Source organism: Sinocyclocheilus grahami, unplaced genomic scaffold (assembly GCF_001515645.1).
Source record: "Sinocyclocheilus grahami isolate Dianchi unplaced genomic scaffold, SAMN03320097.WGS_v1.1 scaffold383.1, whole genome shotgun sequence".
Taxonomy (NCBI): Eukaryota; Metazoa; Chordata; class Actinopteri; order Cypriniformes; family Cyprinidae; genus Sinocyclocheilus; species Sinocyclocheilus grahami.
The window spans coordinates 1,245,824-1,265,502 of record NW_015505562.1 but is presented as its reverse complement, the minus strand read 5'-3'; the positions used below and the strand labels follow the sequence as shown (position 1 = coordinate 1,265,502).

The window sequence follows — 19,679 nt, the reverse complement described above, 5'->3', positions numbered from 1 at the left end:
ACAATTCAAATAGCGAGTGAATGGCATACAGAAAGAGAGCAAAAACATTTACATTATCAAAGAATATTATTCAGTCTAGTGCCAGCTTTAAGCGCCCTCAAAAAAAAAAAAACTCCGGTTATAATCAGAAGTTGTCTGCACTGTAAAATGAATGTCTTGTATTTGTTTTTTTATATAGTTAATAAAAAGACTATATAACCTTACTTTACGTACATCTGCACTTTGTTGTTTATATGATCAGAGAATTTGCAAGAGTGCACGCACCGAACAAAACTCAGGCGTTTAAGCAATGACTAATCTGAACGCCTCTGATTGGTCATTGCATTTGTAAGCTCAACAGAATCATGTGTGATTGGTTATAATGCATTACGCTGGGAAAAAAAAACAGCGTACAAAATAGGCTAAATGGTAAATTAAATCTGCTAAATGATTAAATGAATATAACTTCCTTTGCTAACGTTTTGTCGACAGTATCTCAATATGGTGCAGGACGAGTTCAAAAAAGTAGGTTTTCTCCAAAAAATTTTAATACCCTCTTGAATATCGTATTTCAGTACGAACCATTTCTAAACATTATAATTCAGTTCAAAAGCCTTTTATTCAACACTGGAAAAACATACTATTCACTCCCTTCCATCATAAACCAGTTCTTTAAAAAAAGAAAAACAAATGTTACCATTTGATGTGCAAATGTCTTGTCCACAGTGCTCTGCATCACGAGCATCATGTAAACATACAATCTGGAATGGCTGCCATTTACTCTAGGCTGCATTTAGTGTTTTACAGTCCATTTCATCTGCTTTTACAAATGCATCAGATCACCCACATAATTCACTTGCCATATGTTGCAACATAATTGACAACATTATTAAAAAAGGAATGCAAATTGTGCAACAGAAACCAATCAGGTACTACTCTGCCAATACTGGTTATCTAATGTAACAATGCAAGTTAACAGTAAAAGTGCTATTTGAGAGACAATGACTTATGCTTATTCAATTATAACATCTACCAAAACCAATACTGTTCTTATGTTCATATCTAATTAATATCATTTGACAATTGGTTTCAGTGGTTAAAAAATTGTGCTGCAATTAGGCAAATTAGTTGCACGTAAACAGTTGTATGCATAATGCTCTGGGTTTCAGCCATCAGGCATATTGCAGTGGTGCTGTATTGCATTTGTTAACAGTGCTTTTCAACTTCGAATCCCTTGATGTTATCTTATTTCCACTTCAGTTCTAGTTGTGTCCAGTTGTGCCCAGCCAGCTGGGCCTGAGACATTTAAGGTCTGAGCAGTTTAATAGCAGCCGTCCCTCCAGCTGCCGTCACGCAGGGCACTCAGAGCAGAGACACTCTTCGGTGGGGTCAGTAAACTGCAATGACAGTGACAAGTGTTAATAACAGCAATGGTTCAGAAAGAGATTTTGTTTTGAAAGAAATCGTTGCATCAAGGTTGCATTTATTTGATAAAAATACAGTAAAAACAGAAATATTATTATATTATATATTACAAATTTGAACTGAATTAATTACATGATATGCTGATTAATGAATGAAAAAGAAATTGCAATATCTATATTTTGCTGAGAAGAGACTCTAAATCAAGTTGTTTTTGCAGACAAATCAATTTTTGAATTACAAAAACTGACTTCAAGTCAATATATGGTTTGTTTTATGTCCATATCAGCAGCCAACAATAATTCATTTTTCTGAGTTTGTCTGAAGTTTACTGGTACCTAAATGTGCATTTGCTTCAGTGAATATGAAATTTGGTAATTAACAGTAAATGTTTAACAATAAAACACTTGTCCTCTCTGGAACAGCTAATGTTATAAAAAGCAAACACTACATCCTGGATGAGAAGCCCATAAGCGAATGTACATTCACATTCACAAAAGTAGAGGAGGAAGAATTGTGAATGATTACCTGCGCATGGGCTGGACAATTTTACTGCGTGAGGCCCCACTTGTCCCAACAAAAGAAGCAGGCCGAGGTAGAGCGCTGCGACTGGAGGAGGGCGCGCTGGGTTTGCTGGAGAGAGGGATACTGCTGCTGCTGGGGATAGAGCTGAGACTAACAGAGGAAGGCATTGTGGTGGCACTCTGGATGGTAGGGCTCACGTACGCTGTGGCTTTCAGAGGAGGCCGTGTTGAGAAGTTGCCCACGCTCTGAACTCGCTGCTGTAACTGGCCCGGAGAGGGAACTGAGATTGAACAGAGAGCAATCAAATTTGACCTGAGGTTCATGACAAAGTGCGATATAATCAGTTACTAAGATAATTATTATAATTTAATGTGATGTTTGGACTTACTTGCAGACTGTATCTTGGCCAGACCACTGTGGGAATCAAAACTATGACTGTTTCGGAGTAATGACAAAGATGAGGACGATGTGGCAACGTGAGCGGTCGGAGCAGGAACATTAGGCACACTGATGACACTGGGAATGCTGGGAGCTCGAATTAGGTTTGGCATGCTCCTCCGTAGCTTGTCTGAAAAAAAGGAAGGCAATGCATGCATATGCAATGCAATTATTACTATTTTGAATACATGAAAACAAACTTAACTAAAAGCCTAAAAAACTGAAATCATATGTCTATTTTCTATTCTATAACGACTGTTTCTATGGAAGAAGAGTTTTCTTTTTTTTCTTCCTCTGTTCTCTATTTTTAAGTTATTTCTCAGCCAGCTCTTTGTGTCTCTAGCCAGTTTTTGTTGTTTTCTTGTTTTAATTGGGTAATCTTATAAAAATATGTTTTGTGCTCAACATATTTATTACAACTACTGTAACTAACGAACTTCAAGGCTATTTAACTTCAGTTTGGTTTCCAGACACATGATGGCACCAATCAATTATCTATTCTACCAAACAGCTTTCATATCAAAACAGAGAGACTGGAGTAACCAGTACCAGTAACCAAGTCCACGGTTTTCCCGCGGAATTGGGCTACTTTAACACTGTTGCCGCGGTTTGTTTTTCGTGTCCGTGGGTTGAAGCGACTCCAATAACATATTTATCCCCTGGAATGTGAATTTTAGCACGGGAACCCCCCCAAAAAAACATGTATTTTACCCCCCAGAACGTGTTTTTTAACTGGGGACCCCTCGAAACGCCATTGGGCTAGTTTTGAGTAGCGTCTGGGTGGGTTTTCTTGTGAAAACCTGGCAACCCTGGGTACCAGTAAGTTATTGCTGTGTCAGTATTATCAGTATATTTTCAGTCTGACCTGTGTTGGCTCTGTAACTCTGGGTCTCTGTAGCTGTGCTGGAGCTGTGGTTGGGCATGTGCAGCTGCTGGAAGGACAGGCTGCTGAGGTACTGAGGCGTGGAGGGGCTGCGCCGGCACTCTCTCATGCTGGAGAGGCTCTGCGAGTGGGACGTGCTGCGCTGCATGGAGGACGTCCGGAAGAGCTGCGGCTGCGGAGAGGGCAGCTGATCGTACTCCTCCTCTTCCTCCAGCTCAGCCTCACTCCTCATGCTCCTGCGTGCACCTGTGTGCACCGAAAAACTGGCACTGCGGCGCGTGGCTGTGGCAGCGGTGCTCGCGTACTCCTGCCGTAGGCCTAAACACAAACACATGAAGCATCCTGAGTACAATATACTTCTTCTGACCCAGTCCACGCTTTTGAAGAATGTTGGTAACATAACAGCTTCGCTTCCCATTGACTTCCATTGTACATTGACTTCCACCGGTGGTGCGAGGACCCTATTGGAATTGCTGTTTCTTGCAATTTTTAGGGCCTAAACATGCTCGAAAACTCATGAAACTTTACATCTGATTTGGGTTTCAGAAGTGGGTGTGGCAAAATGGCTCAATAGCGCCACCTTTAAAATTTAAATGAAGTGCCAATTAAGCCATGTTTCACATACATGTATGAAATTCGGTAGACACATGTAACACACCAATACCTACAAAAAAGACCCCTGGTACGAAGTCCGAAACACAACAGGAAGTTTGTTATTTAAAATTTTCTCTGCAAATTTTGTGCCGTTCTTGCCATTTTCAGGCGTCGTATTTAAACGAACTCCTCCTAGAGATTTAAACAGATCAACACCAAATTTGGTCAGTGTAATCTAAAGCCCTTTGTGACGTTAAATTGCGAAGATCTTGAGTTTTCGTTGAAGGGCGTGTCCATGGCAGCCTGACAAATTTCGATGTTTCATCATGAAACTCCGGCATACAATGTCCGATCTGCCCCAAACTTCACATGTTTGATAAGAGTCCTGTCTTGAACACATCTAAAGGCTAATATGCTGTTATAATCATAGCGCCACCTGCTGGCAACAGGAAATGACTTGTTTTACACCAACTTAAATATGCAACGTCCGATCTGCCCCAAACTTCACAAATCTGATAAGACTGACTCCTGGCCTGACGACATCTAAACACCAATATTCAGTTATAATCATAGCGCCACCTGTTGGCAACAGGATATGTCATCTTTTACATTAACTCAAACATACCATGTTCAATCTGCAACAAACTTCACACGTTTGATAAATGTCTTGGCCTGAAGACATCTACATGTCAATATTCAGTTATAGTCATAGCGCCACCAGCTGGCAGCAGGAAGTTTGGCACATATAAATGACATATTCCTCCTATATTTACCGCTTTAAATGCATATTGCCGACCGTTCGCTGATTTCCTAAAGCCACCGGGTGGCGGGGAGCCCAGGTGCGAGGGCCCTTTCAACGCTGCTTGCAGCTTTAATTATAATGGCAGTTTATGGGAACTGAAAGTGTTTGGTGACCAACTTTCTTCAAAATACCTTTTATATGTTCCACAGAAAAAAAGCATACAGGTTTGGAATGACGTGAGGGTGACCATGTGATGTATTTACGTAGACGTACTCTCCTCCTGCAGTCGGGCCATGACCTCCACATCAGTCATATCCTGAAGCTTATAGCTCATAGAGATGGAGTCGTCCTCCAGTTCAGAGACACTTAGGTCACTGTCTATGGACGACTGAGGACTGAGAGGCCTTTGACAATGACTATTACCTGAAAGAGACATGGAGAACTCAATCTCACACACATACGGCACAGACTGAAATAACTGAAACGACTGTTTGAAAATCATGGAGTCCTGTTTTGTTCAGTTTGTCTAATAACAAAAGTGTTAATGGCAAGTAACACTCCTCATAGGAAAAAATTTTTTAAATAGTATTTTTTGCTTGACTCACAGTGTTGATGTGCAGAATACATACTGATTTACTAACTACAGAAATTACTCAGGGTTTTATTTATTTATTTATTTTGTGCATAACAGAAAATATGATATTGCATATTTTAAAAGACATCACAATAAGCATTACTTTTAAAGGTGACTTTATTTTATAGTAAGTAAACTAAATTAAACATTGACTAACAATGTTTTTAGTTTTATCTTAAATGAAAATGTCATTATTTATGGTGAAATTTAATTGTAAAAAAAGCCAAAAAAAATGATCATACTGACCTACGTTAAGTAACATTTTGGCTAACATCTACATAAAATCTAATGATATAATCTTTTTACTTTGTGTGAATGTTTTTGTCTTTGGGGAAAGAAATATTTTTGATTAATAGTAAATCAAAATTTAGGGTTTGAACCAATTCATAAATATAATTTAAGAAGTAGCACAACTGTTTTCAACACCGATAATACTACTAATAAGAAGTAAATGAAAGTAAAGAAAACAGTTTTTTGAGCAGTAAACCAGCATATTATTTTGAAGGATCATTTGACACTGAAGACTGGAGTAATGATGCAGAAAACTGAGCTTTACCTCACAGGAATAAATTACATTTTAAAATATATTAAAATAGAAAATCGTTATTTTAATATTTAATAACATTTCAGAATATTGTTTTTGATCAAATAAATGCAGCCTTGATTGGCATAAGTGACTTATTTCTAAATTACATAAAAATAAAAATAAAATCTTATCAACCCCAAACTTTTGAAAGACTCAAATACACTTTGTGGAGCATGATGGGAGATCTTGGTCAAGCTTACTTTGTGTAGCCGTGTGATAGAGGAATGTGGGAGATCTTTCGGTTAGGCTTGAGCAGTTTCTCGCTGTGAGAGACTTCTGATGGTTTGGTGAAGGTGGATCTGGTTCAGGAGAGAGATGATAGATCAATCAGAATATGGTATGGAGTAAAAATCAGCTTTATAAACAATGATCAAAACTATAAACACATTAAATTCGGTTTTGTGTACTAAAGAAATTCTTTGTTGGGTTGTCATTTGCTGTCCACTATAAAATCTGTGTCCTAAATCAAAACCAGTTGAGACTGATCTAATGCATATAAATCTATAGTCCAACCAGGACCATATGCAGACCTTCTGTGACAAAGCATCACAAGCAAATCTTTGTCTTGTGTAACATATGCTGCAGCGGTCACTTCCAGACACCATGAGGTCGTCACAACTTATCAGTGATGTCTCACATTTCTCATGGCTTGAAAAATGCTGAGCTGACTGAAGGAAACGATACCTGATGCCTGGAAAAAAATCAATATGTTCTTTCTCAGCTATTCTGATTGCTACGTCTTTACGTTTCTCAACTACCCAGTTTACCAGTATATTTCAATCAAAAATTAATAATAGTTCTATATTATACATATGGCCCTTGTGAAAAAGAAGGGTGCTTAAGTGCATTTAATATGCAGCTGTAGTATACTTCAAATCTTAAAAGAATTTATAAAAGAAACTGTACTTTCAGATTAATAAAAGGCCACTTAAGTGTTCTTAAAGAGAGTACACTTTAATGAATGCTTCTTAACACACTTAAGTGCACCTTTATAAAGTGCACTTTGTAATAATGTCAAGTTAAAAGTTTTGCTTTAAAATACATTTTATATTATTGCTTTAATAGTTTAAAGAAGTACACTTCACTAAAACACGTGTAAAGTACTTTATACGTGTAAAGTGTCATTTAATATTACATTTAAAGTTAATATATTTTAAATGTACTAAATTGCAACTCCATTAATACAGAACATAAAGAGCTTTAAAAAAAATTATTGCATATTAAATCGCAATTAGATTATTTTCCAAAATCGTTCAGCCCTAGTAATTATACATTTAAGTACTGAGTAATATTGATTAACTACATGTACTTACTATATGGTTAGGGTTTGGCTTAGGGTTACTTGCATGTAATTATGCATAATTAATTGCTATTATAATAGTTAGTACATATAACATGTAACAAGGACATCTTAAATTAAAGTGTTACTGAAATTGCATTAAAGTATTTTTTAGAATATCATAAATGTCAGTACATTCAGCAGTACACTTTAACTATATTTCAAAGACAAAAGAATTATGAAATTACAAATGTGACCCTGGAGCACAAAAGCAGTCTTAAGTCGCTGGGGTATATTTGTAGCAATAGCCGAAAATACATTGTATGGGTCAAAATTATTGATTTTTCTTTTATGCCAAAAATTATTAGGATATAAAGTAAAGATCATGTTCCATGAAGATATTTTGTAAATTTCCTACTGTAAATATATCAAAACTTAATTTTTGATTAGTAATATGCATTGCTAAGAACCTCATTTGGACAACTTTAAAGGCAATTTTCTCAGTATTTTGATTTTTTTGCACCCTCAGATTCCAGATTTTCAAATAGTTGTATCTCGGCCAAATATTGTCCTATCCTAACAAACCATACATCAATGGAAAGCTTATTTATTCTGCTTTCAGATGATGTATAAATCTCAATTTTGAAAAATTGACCTTTATGACTGGTTTTGTGGTCCAGGGTCACATATAAAAATATCCTTTAGTCCTACTTAAATGGGTCAAAAAAAGCACTTTTGAGCTAAGTTGAGCTAATTGCATTTCATATTAAAACTATATACATTTTGTTTTTAATAAAGTGGCTGAAAACATTACATTCAATTCACTTTTAAAGTATATAATTTCTGTAATAAGTACTCTTTTTAAAAGTAAGCTATGTAAGTCTACTTCCTTTCCACAAGGGCCTGTATAATACACAGTACAAACTATGTAGTCTTAATCAGGCATAGAGTACAGAACCTCTATTAGCAGTTAGAGAGAGTTAGAGAAAGCATCTAATGAATAATAATGAGAAATTGCTTCTGGCCTTGAGTTAGGATGAATGAGGCACAAGTGTTACCTGTTTGCTCAGTTAGTGCAGGTTTAGTATAGGGTTTAGGACAGCTGCTTAAAGAAGAGAGTTCATCTACAGGACTGTACAGAACACTTGAAGAGAGGACGCCTCTCCATCTTTTGGCTAATGGGAAAAGAGAAGTGCAATTAATAAATAAACATGACAAACAGCAACATTAATATATTAATAGTATGGTTAGTGTACTATTGTGAATAAGGACAATAAATAATTAAATAACGTTTCTGTAGTTTTTATTAAATATATATTAAAAAATCAATTTAAGACATTTAAGCTATTTCTGACAATTTTGGAAAACAGTAAGTAGGACATTCTTCTCAATTTCTCCTTTTGTGTTCTGTGGAAGACGAAAAGGTTTGAAAGATTCATTTTGGGTCAAACTGTTCCTTTAAAAGAGCGAAACTGGGTTGAATGAGTTATTGGTAGTCAAGCGGACCACAGTACTTATGCGTACCTTAACAATTAGCCTTTGCAAGATCGCATAAAAACAAGCATTCACGGCTACCCAGAAAAACAAAGGTTTTCAGAGGCTGCCGGAACAAAGATGTATTCATGACCCCGTTTACAGAGAGCCAAGCTCGCTGAATCTGGCCTTTCAAAAGCCTTTCAGAGCAACCGCAACTCCACAACACACATCTATGTGCGCCTCGTACATCATTTATGTATGGACTGATCCAAAGGAATAACTGATACAAAAACATTCCACCATGTCCCCAGAACAGTCTCCAATATATCTGTGTTAGTTAGTGCTGATTCTGCACTAGAAGTTGTTTCTATGGATACCATCTCCTCCAGCAGCATTACTGAACTACACAAGTACAGAAAATGTAGGTTATCTGTTCACCTTTTAGCTACGAAGACACTGCAGTGCTAATTTTGTATCTCCTCAAGGTCTTATTATTTATCATCATATCAAGTTATATTTTATATTAGGCTGAGTAACAGTTAACACTCCCCAGTCTGCCACTGTTCATTTTCAGATTCATCTTACAGTTTTCTAAAATTAAATTGTATATGTATCTGCATTATATATAGACTCCATTAAAGAAATAGTATACTAAAAAAAAAAAAACTTCACCTTCAGGACATCTTTATCAGAACAGATTTGGAGAAATGTAGCATTGCATCACTTGCTCATCAGTGGATGCTCTGCAGTGAATGAGTGCCGTCAGAATGAGAGTCCAAACAGCTGATAAAAACATCACAATAATCCACAAGTAATCCACACCCCTCCAGAACATCAATTAATGTCTTCTGAAGTGAAAAGCTGCAAAAGCTGTGTACACATCTACTTCAAAAGCTGTTTGTAATAAACAAATCCATCATCAAAATGTTTTTTTTTAACTTTAAACCATCGCTTCTGGCCAAAATACAGGTCCATAACCCATAATAACACTTCCTCCAGTAAAAAAGTCCACCCCTGTCGTCGTCTTACATCAAAATCATAACAACATATTTGTTTGGAACTGCTTTGGACTGTTTTCACTTGTTTCTCTCCTGATTCAGAAGAGATTACCTTTTCACTATATTATGGCTAAAGAAACGGTTTGATGTAAAAAACAAAACAAAAAAAAAAACACCTTGATGGATTTATTTCTTTTAAAACACGCAGCATTTCAATTCACAAGATGTTGACTGATGGACTGGATTACTTGTGGATTACTGTGATGTTTTTATCAGCTGTTTGGACTCTCATTCTGACGGCACCCATTCACTGCAGAGTATCCACTGCTGAGCAAGTGATTTAATGCTAAATTTCTCCAAATCTGTTCTGATGAAGAAACAAGCTGCATCTTTTGGGTGAAATATTTCTTTAAAAAAGCTATAATGGTCAATCCCTAAACCTCAAACTCAAATTTGACCATAAACAACATTGACATTTTAGACATTCAGATTTCATACTTCATATCCATGGGAATGATGGTTGGTACCTTGGTCCAGTTTGTAGCACAATGAGCGTTTGGCTAACTCCACCTCTGGTCTGGGGTTGTCCAGCACGTGTCTGCACCACAGAAGAGGACTGAGGAGAAGATGAGGAAACAGCTTTGCTTTCGGAGACACGTACAACCTGGTGACATAAAAACATGGTTAGAATATCCCAATCTGTACTTTTGCAAACTTTCATTATTATAGTGTTGCCTGGATGCTTCATGCTATTAATCTAGTAACATTTGTATTAGCTCAGCTGATTAAAAGAGTTTGAAACTGCACCTAAAATATGAAAAGGCATGTATGACCACTACCTGCTTAAGAAAATCTTAGTCATTTGTTTGAAACATGATCTAACTGATCTCTATCTAAAAACACATACAAAATAAAAACATGATCTCATTTATTAAAAGAGTCCTACTAACTATTTAGCAAGATTAAAAATAAATATAGGTCTAAGTTTGAATTCAGGATGTGAATGATGTTTATTTGACTTGATCAAATGTCTACCCATTTCTGTGAATGTCCTGATGTTAGCTTATGCTATGGTTTGGCTTTCATGAACATGTAACATAAATGTGAAAGGATGTTTTAAATACATATTTCAGTCTTAATCGATATCTTGTGCCATGCATTATGAACACATAAAGTGGGCATTTTTTTCAAGCATAACTTTTTTTGTCATTCCAAATTATATTATCAGCATAACATCCTAGCTTAATAATGTCCTAGTATTTGGTTAGTCTCTCTTTTAAAAACCCAAGTATTTTATGAGGTGGCAATTCTGTATGAATTCGTACGATGTGATTCGGATGAAAATGTTCAAGACAGGCCAGGTTCGCTGTTTTTATTCCTCTGTGTAGTGTTAGAATACTTTTGACCATCCGGTGTGAAACGATCCCAAATGAACAGTCAAATATGTATGCAACTGTGCACGTCACATTTAGAAGACAAATGATCTTGAGAATAATACGGAGATTTTTCACATCAACACAGCATGCCAATCTTTCACCACTAATAAGATGTTACCCTGCATCAGTGATGTTCAGACACTCACCAACAGTAACTAACAATGGACCTGGACACATGGTCTACTTATGGTGACATTTCATAAGAACTGAATTTAAGCCATGACAAAGAACATGCAACAAATCAAATCCTTTTAGGCAAGAATTACACCATTGTTTACTGGGCAAATAACGCAGCATCAGTACCAGCTGTAATCAGACTCTCCATCGATGGGAAGAACAACATGAAGGTCTAGTATTTCCACCTCCTCCAGCACAGTGGCATCACTCTCATCAGCACCAGTCACTGACTGCGGATGGAAATACGGATAGTGCTCATCCGACAGTCCAAACGCTGGAGAATAGGAGGATGAAAGGCAGTACTTCCCGGTGTCTGGGCCACGACGGGCGCTGGAGGTGCAGTTGTTCGCAGCGTTTGCTCTCGTCCTGAGCTGCTCGTTTTGCCTCTCCAGTTTTCTCACGAGCTCCTGAAGCTTTTTCACCTCCAGTTCTGCGTTCATTATCTTACTGTTGCCATTGACGTCCGCCATCATCTGCGGGTTGAACAGCAGTCCGTCCATTGAAGAGAAAAGCATATAAACAGTAGTAAGATGGTGGCGGTGTTGTTTACCCTGTGTGCCCAGCCTCGCAGTGCTTTCAGGCGGCTTGCGCGCTTCATTCAGATGCTGATGTGTCTCTCTCTGTCTCCTCCCCCTCAGTTCAAAACACAACACACGACCACCACATAATTACCAGGCAAAAAACACCAGCCCCTGACTTACCCATGCAGCTCCTCGACATCCTTCTTTCTTTCCATTCAGATGACTAGCAAGAAAATGGGGCCTTACATCTGGAGTGTCATGCCTCAAATATATCCCCAATACAATACACGTTCAAATTTAAGGGCAATATGATTTATAATTCATCATTTTATTTAGTAAGGATGCATTAAGTGGATCAAAAGTGATGGTAGGACATTTACAGTGTTACTAAATATTTCTATTTCATATACATGCTGTTCTTTTGAACTTTCTATTCTTCAAAGAACCCACAAAATATTAGTTTTCAGCATCCTTGATTTCTGAAGGATCGTGTGACATTATGAAGACTGGAGTAATGATGCTGCAAATTCAGCTTCGCATCACAGGAATACATTACATATTAAAATACGTATTTTAATTGCAATAATATTACAGTTTGTATTGCATTTTGATCATTGGTGAGCTTGAGATACTTAAAAAAAAACATTTAAACTCTTACTGACCCCCAAATGTTTGAATGGTTGTGGCCTATGTCTTAATATATTGGATGAGATATTAAACTCACAATTTGAGTCTTTTATCTTTTATCATATCACAATTTAAATGGAGTATTTTTTACATTTCAGTCTGTGTCAGAATTTCATGTTAAATTCAATGTGTTATTTGTTTCTTTGTCATTATTTGTAAAAAAAATTACAAGCAATTTCTAAGAGAAAATTGTTTCAAAGTAAATCCTGAACCGTGTGTGTGTGGGTGTTCTTTGGATTGAACTTTTCTGCTGAAAAATTTATAATTTATTAAGAAATATTTCAGGTGTTTCTTCGATTCTCCATTATCTAATTTTCATATTTCAAATCGTTTTAATTGGCAATTTGTGAATATTTTCCTTTGTCCTCAGTGTCAACTTCAATTCTGTTAGTCTTTGTAAAATCCATAAACTAACAAAAGGGACAATGAAATCATCTTCCAGGAAGTGACACCATTTTTTTTTTAAATATAGATATAAAACAAGCAACTGATTTAAAGAAATCTGTGACGAAGTTTAGTTGGTTTGTCTCCCTTTTGATAAAATGACAGAAATCCAGATAAAATCAACATTTTAAAGGATTAAAAGATCAAATAATATCAATTTAAACATCAAGTTGACCCTCTCATGTAAAAAAAAAAAAAACACTAGCTGCAACTTCAGCAACTTTAGCTCTTTATTTGCATCCTCTTATGAATCCTGTCATAAGACACGAGTTGAAGTGTCTGATCTTGATCACAGCATATTTCTGAAAGACTGCAATTCTTTAGAAATACTTACAACACAAGCATTTTCAATTTATAGCTACAGAGGTGAAAGGTACTGCATAACTCATCTCTGGAATGATGTTTATCCAGATCTGAACAATGAAAGTCAATCAGATGAAAATTTCATCATATACATGCATGCTTTAATAATACAACAATAGTGAAGAAAAAATGAAGCAACTCAAAAAATATGTATCATCATGTATTAGGAAAAATATTCTTCTTTAAAAATATTTTTATTATTTTGGTAATTAAATAAGATCCTTGTCACATCATCGGGGAGAATGGCAATCAATGCAATTAATAAACCCCAAAGTCTATTATCAGACAGAAGTCCACCACCATAACTGTTTCTGCACTTCAAATGGCCCGAGTCCAAATCAAAGCTACGGGAAAGTTTTGGAATAGGCAAGTATATCTGCCGTCTCTCTCATAGCATCACTATTGCCAAGTGTGGTTTCAGCGGAGCCATTTGCCTGTAAAACAAACATTTTTGTATATTTAGTTTAACACACTGACTGTATCATTCAGAATACTGAAAAATAGTGTAGAGCGAATCTTACCCTTAGTGACACCAAAGCAGCTTTCACAGTGAATGGCATGACGGTACACCCACAAACTGTCCCCTGCCTTCAGGTGTCCCAGAGAAACATTACACACCCCACACTAAAAAAATAACAAAATAAAATAATACTACTAATAAATCATTTTCTTTAATAAAACATAAATTCTATACTTCAAATTGTGTCATTTTTGATTTTATTGAAATTAAAATATTATAGTTATGTTATAAAGTTATATATATAGTTAAAAAAAGACACATTTTAATACATTAATAACACCACCAAAAATCTTAATTCTAAAATAAAACGTTCATATTGCACTCACATAAGTACTGATTTAATGAAAACAATTACTACACATTTTTAAAGAGCTTAAAAATAGCTAACCTTGAAACAACTTGCGTGACAGTTGATATTCATGTCATCCAGGATAATCTTTTCATCGGTGTACATGTTTTTATGGCAGACCGTGCAGATGTCCTTCCCACTTACTACCCTGCAACAAAGTGATCCGCATTTCACGTGTGCACCAAATCTCACATCAAGCACAATTAAATATGTGTTCTTTCTGCTTCCATACCTTTCCGGTGATGTGTACACAGTCGTGGTGGTTTTTGACGTGAGCGAGTCAGACAGGTAATCAGCAGGCCTGTGGACAAAGTGACATAACTAAGTCTACAAACCTGGTCAAAAGTAATCGGTAATTCTTGGAACAGAGTAGTGTTTTAATTGACAAGACATCTGAATATGTCGATGTGGATACTGAACCTGCTCTCTTTGTATGATGTCCTGGTGTAAGAAGGGCTTGTGACTGTACTCCACTCATCTCTATATGCATTTAAAAAAAAGATAAATTAGTGTAATAAACAACAGATAATGTATCAGGCAAAGACACTTGAATAAGAAATACCATCCTACCTCTCATTTGTTGAATACACGGTTCTGATGGATTTGGAGACCGATACATCCTCGCGACTGTAGGAACGATAAAAGTCCATGATAGAATAAACACTGCTGCAGTGAGAGTGAAGCTCTAATGGAAAGTCGTGAGCTCTAAGTATGAATGTGCAGCTGCTTTTGTGCTTTTAGCCTGTCAGTCGTAAGACTGGTTCAACTACTTAAAGACCGAAGCAAATGTCAAACTCACCATGAATGGGTTCACACCTTATAAATATGTAAATGCCACATACCTGCTGTCAGGTTTAGTGTTGGTTGACTTGATTGATGCAGGTATGAGAGTATCGAACAGTTGATCCTCAGTGCTGAGGAAAAGCATTGAGTCAGTGATGTTCTTTGTCTGAGAAGCATTGGCGGGTGTGGAACTACTTGGAAATATCTGTCAGGTTCTTACCTCTTTGTGGATCGGACAGAATATGATGTTGTTTTAGTTGGTGAAACATCCTCTTTGGTGTAGGTTTTGATGCTAGAATTGAACATGTTAAGAGGTTAATAGAGCAGCCTTATTATTTCAGGCTAGTCAGCAAATTGTAAGCTGGGGTTACTGTACCTTGTGGTGGTCTTGACAGGTGAAGTTGGTCTAGAAAAAAATTATAATAGGTTTTAGGTCAATACACTCAAAATACAACACATATATAAAAATTAAATATAGATAATTTATAGGTTAAATGTTACTACAGTGGTTTAGGACAAAAATGTCCTTCAAATATTGAAGTTTATTAAACTGTAGGCCAAAACTGTCAAATAGAAAGTTTTAATTTAAAAGATTTTAAATGATTATGTTTGAATAATCTTTTGTCTTGCTTTAAAGTACACTTATTGTAATGCATTGACTAGCATGAATGTAAAAAATGTGATTATAATTAACTGTAGTTTTTTAAAATGTAATATTACTTTTAAAGTTGATACGTTTTAAATGCAAAAAAGCAGTTTCCTAATCACAAATGTACTTTAGTCCTCTTTAAGTGGGTCAAGTTCAACTCACTGCATTTAATATGAATGCAAACTATAATACAATTTAATTAAATTGCAATTAACATGCAATTAAGTGTCTGAAAACATTACATTCAGTTCACACTCAAGTATATTCTTTTAAAAGTATGCTAAAGTATATTTTTTCTAGTGCTGTCAACCGATTAATCGCGATTAATCGCATCCTAAATAAAAGTTTTTGTTTACATAATATATGTATGTATGCTGTTTATATTTATTATGTATATGTAAATACACACACATGCATGTATATATTTCAGAAAAATATGTTATGTTTATATATTAAATATATTTATTTATAATATAAATCTTATGAATATAAACAAACATGTAAATACATGTAAATATTTTCAAAATATATACTATATGTGTGTGTATTTATATATACATAATAAATGTACACAGTACACACACATATATTATGCAAACAAAAAAGTTTATTTTGTATGCGATTAATCGCGATTAATCGTGTGGCGGCACTCATTTTTTCACAAGGGATTCATTTGTAACATTTATCAAACAGCTGAGGATTTAGACAAAAGATAGCGCTCATTTATTTACCTATTCTATCAATGCATGATTATATGGTTTGCTGCATTTTTAGCTCCATAATTTTGCGTTTTAGCTCCCCTGTTGTGCGTGAATTATTAGAATAGATGTCAGACATGCAAGTGATTTGTAGGTCGTGACACTTGGGTTGAGAAGCACTGATCTATGACACTCACACATCACTGATGGCCTTTGAAGACTTCACCGTAACCACTTCACTCTTGTAGTCACTTTAGAGACACAAAACAAGTGCAGTGAGCAACGATTCAGTCTCTAAATGCAGGTTCATTTCATTGCACTGCACTATTTTTTTGTTTTGTTTTAAACTAGAATTGTGGCGTGAATCTTTCACCTCTTTGTGCTGTAGGATGTTGTTTTAGGTGGTGAAACATCCTCCTTGGTGTAGGTCTTGATGCTGTAAATTAAATAGGTTAAGAGGTTAATAAAAGGTATTAGTAACCACATTTTTTCCAGGTTAGTCAGCCATCTGCAGCTGTATGTTTTTCTGGTTATTCAGCAAGGCTGTGGTTACTGTACCTTGTAGTGGTCTTGACAGGTGAAGTTGGTCTAGACAAAAAGAATTATGCTCATTGTTAATATATACACAGATTAAAAACAAACACACAAAAACAGTAATTGAATTATGAAATCCCATCATTTTACACAGATTTGAAATTGCACATCAAGCGTTCACAATGCAGTATACCAAAATAGTTTGTTCGAAAGCACACGGAAATGTCCTGTATTGGCCCAACAACATGAAAAAATATTAACATTACATAAGCTGAATAAGAAAATCATTTTTGTTTACAAAATGTAATCAACAAAATGTCTGGCATAACTTTAAAAGTTGTTTCTATTCAATTCATGCATGAATATATGGTAAGTTGCCTGGAGTATTGCTATTTAGCCTTTTTCCCTGCTGTCTGTGACTGTCAAAACAGACATACAGATCGTTTGTGGGTCGTGAACATTGGGTTGATAAGCACTGATCTATGACACTCACACATCACTGATGGCCTTTGAAGACTTCACCGTAACCACTTCACTCTTGTAGTCACTTTAGAGGCACAAAACACGTGCAGTGAGCAACGATTCAGTCTCTAAATGCAAGTTCATGTCATTGCACGGCATTATATTTTACAATAAGAATTGTGATGTGAACAATCTCTTAAGTGCCCACCTCTTTGTGCTGTAGGATGTTGTTTTAGTTGGTGAAACATCCTCCTTGGTGTAGGTCTTGATGCTGTAAATGAAAAAGGTTAAGAGATTATTAAAAGGTATAACCACATTTTTTCAAGGTTAGTCAACGATCTGCAGCTGTATTCTTTCTGGTTAGTCAGCAAGGCTATGGTTACCTTGTAGTGGTCTTGACAGGTGAAGTTGGTCTAGACAAAAAGAATTACAGGTTCAGTGTTAATTTATACTGTACATACAACATTAAAACAAACTAAATTATGAGATCATATTACACAGATTTTACATTGCACTTTAAGTGGTGACATGACAAGGTATCCCAATAGTTTATTGCTCGAAAGCGCACAGAAATGTCCTTACAATCATTGCAGTATGAAAAAATGATTAACATTACATAAGCTGAATAGGAAAACTGATTTTGATTTCTAAATGTAAACACAAATATACGGGAATAGTTTTTTGCGATTTTATTTATGCATGAATATATGTTTGCATTTGACTATTTGTCTTTTATCTAGTATATTTTATTTGTCTAGCATTGCTATCCATCGTTTGTAGGTTGTGACACTTGGGTTGAGAAGCACTGATCTATGCCACTCACACATCACTGATGTCCTTTGATGTCTTCACAGTAACTACTTCAGTCTTGTAGTCACTTTAGAGACACAAAACAAGTTCATTATTTTCTACAATAAACACTAGATTTTTACTATCAATTGTGGAACTAGAATCTTATAGCATGCTGAGGTTAGTACTGTGATGAAAATAATCTTTCCTAATGTTTTGTGGAGTAGGATGTTGAGTTGAGTTGTTTAGTTTATAGTAGTGTTGTCAAACGATTAATCGCATCCAAAATAAAAGTTTTTGTTTACATAATACATGTGTGTGTACTGTGTATATTTATTATGCATATATATATACACACACACATGCATGTATATATATAAGAAAAATATGTTATGTTTTTATATTAAATATATTGCTATATAATATAAATTATATGACGTTAAATATATAAATGTAAATACATGTAAATATTTTCAAAATATATACTGTATGTGTGTATATATATATATACACAGGTGCATCGCAAAAAATTAGAATATCGTGAAAAAGTTCTTGTTTTGTAACATTTCAAAAAGTGAAACTTTCATATATTCTAGATTCATTACATGTAAAGTAAAACATTTCAAAAGTTTTTTTGCTTTAATTTTGATGATTAGAGCTTACAGCTCATTAAAGTCAAAAACCCAGTATCTCAAAATATTAGAATATTTCCTACGATCAATCAAAAAAAGGATTTGCAAAACAGAAAAGTTCAAGTTCTTTAAAGCAAGTGGTTCCTAACCCTGGTCCTGGAGGCACCCCAACATTGCACGTTTTGCATGTCTCCTTTCTCTGACACACCAATTTCAGGTCTTGAAGTCTCTACTAATGAGCTGATGACCTGAATCAGGTGTGTTTGATTAAGGAGGCATGCAAAACGTGCAGTGTTGGGGTGCCTCCAGGACCAGGGTTGGGAACCACTGCTTTAAAGTATGTTCATTTCTGCACTCAATACTTGGCCGGGGCTCCTTTTAGCACAAACTCCAGCATTAGTGAGGTGTGGCATGGAAGCGATCAGCCTGTGGCACTGCTGAGGCACTATTGAGCCTTCAGCTCGGATCCACTGTTTCTTATCTTTCTCTTGAAAATATCCCATAGATTCCATATGGGCTTCAGCACATATCAAGCACAGTAATATCATGGTCTGCAAACCACTTGGAAATGGTTTAGGCACTGTGGGCAGCTGCTAAAGCCCTGCTGGAAAAGGAAATCAGCATCTCCATAAAACTTGTCCGAAGATGGAAGCATAAAGTGCTCCAAAATCTCCTAGTAGACGGCTGCATTGACTTTGGACTTGATAAAACACAATGGAGCAACACCAGCAGACGTCACTGCAGCCCATCACTGACTTCAGAAACTTCACACTGCACTTCAAGCAGCTTGGATTCTGTGCCTCTCCAGTCTTCCTCCAGACCGTGATTTCCAAATTAAATGCAAAATGTACTTTTATCTGAAAAGAGGATTTTGGACCACTGAGTAACAGTCCAGTTCTTTTTCTCCTTAGCCCAGGTAACATGCTTCTGGCGTTGTTTCTGTTTCAGAAGTGGCTTGGTAGGCCTTTTCCTGAAGACGTCTGTGCGAGGTGCCTCTTGATGCACTGACTCCAGCTTCAGTCCACTCCTTGTGAAGCTCTCCCAAGTGTTTGAATCGGCTTTGCTTGACAGTATTCTCA

At 36.0% G+C, this 19,679-nt stretch overlaps 2 protein-coding genes across 2 annotated transcripts in view; both read right to left on the bottom strand.

Annotated features, from left to right (window-relative positions):
• Window positions 1-1,026: 1,026 nt before the first annotated feature.
• LOC107549929 (SLAIN motif-containing protein 1-like) lies at window positions 1,027-11,855 on the bottom strand. Its single transcript, XM_016231116.1, has 9 exons — window positions 11,296-11,855; window positions 10,084-10,220; window positions 8,141-8,257; window positions 6,004-6,102; window positions 4,857-5,006; window positions 3,230-3,565; window positions 2,315-2,494; window positions 1,930-2,206; window positions 1,027-1,376 (listed from the first exon to the last, which is right to left on the bottom strand). The coding sequence occupies exons 1-9, from the start codon at window positions 11,682-11,684 to the stop codon at window positions 1,301-1,303; spliced, it is 1,761 nt and encodes a 586-aa protein (XP_016086602.1). The 5' UTR covers window positions 11,685-11,855; the 3' UTR covers window positions 1,027-1,300.
• A 1,184-nt stretch (window positions 11,856-13,039) lies between these two features.
• scel (sciellin) overlaps window positions 13,040-19,679 on the bottom strand; it is a 27,115-nt gene continuing 20,475 nt past the window's right edge. The window contains exons 15-30 of the mRNA XM_016231117.1: window positions 18,003-18,056; window positions 17,563-17,592; window positions 17,388-17,450; window positions 17,211-17,264; window positions 16,742-16,771; window positions 16,557-16,619; window positions 16,381-16,434; window positions 15,213-15,242; window positions 15,057-15,128; window positions 14,896-14,967; window positions 14,624-14,680; window positions 14,474-14,533; window positions 14,286-14,354; window positions 14,093-14,201; window positions 13,706-13,808; window positions 13,040-13,618 (exon numbers count right to left, since the gene is read on the bottom strand). Of these exons, the coding sequence (XP_016086603.1) occupies window positions 13,602-13,618; window positions 13,706-13,808; window positions 14,093-14,201; window positions 14,286-14,354; window positions 14,474-14,533; window positions 14,624-14,680; window positions 14,896-14,967; window positions 15,057-15,128; window positions 15,213-15,242; window positions 16,381-16,434; window positions 16,557-16,619; window positions 16,742-16,771; window positions 17,211-17,264; window positions 17,388-17,450; window positions 17,563-17,592; window positions 18,003-18,056 (937 nt within the window). The 3' untranslated portion in view covers window positions 13,040-13,601. The remainder of the gene's footprint in view (window positions 13,619-13,705; window positions 13,809-14,092; window positions 14,202-14,285; window positions 14,355-14,473; window positions 14,534-14,623; window positions 14,681-14,895; window positions 14,968-15,056; window positions 15,129-15,212; window positions 15,243-16,380; window positions 16,435-16,556; window positions 16,620-16,741; window positions 16,772-17,210; window positions 17,265-17,387; window positions 17,451-17,562; window positions 17,593-18,002; window positions 18,057-19,679) is intronic.

Bases quoted from the DNA above. Each gene is read 5' to 3' on its own strand.
- LOC107549929 (XM_016231116.1), bottom strand. From the start codon at position 11,684: ATGCTTTTCTCTTCAATGGACGGACTGCTGTTCAACCCGCAGATGATG. The intron at 8,258-10,083 runs GTACCAACCATC...TTTTCCCATTAG, and splicing joins GTGCTACAAACTGGACCAAG to CCAAAAGATGGAGAGGCGTC. The intron at 3,566-4,856 runs GTACGTCTACGT...GTTTGTGTTTAG, and splicing joins GGCCCGACTGCAGGAGGAGA to GCCTACGGCAGGAGTACGCG.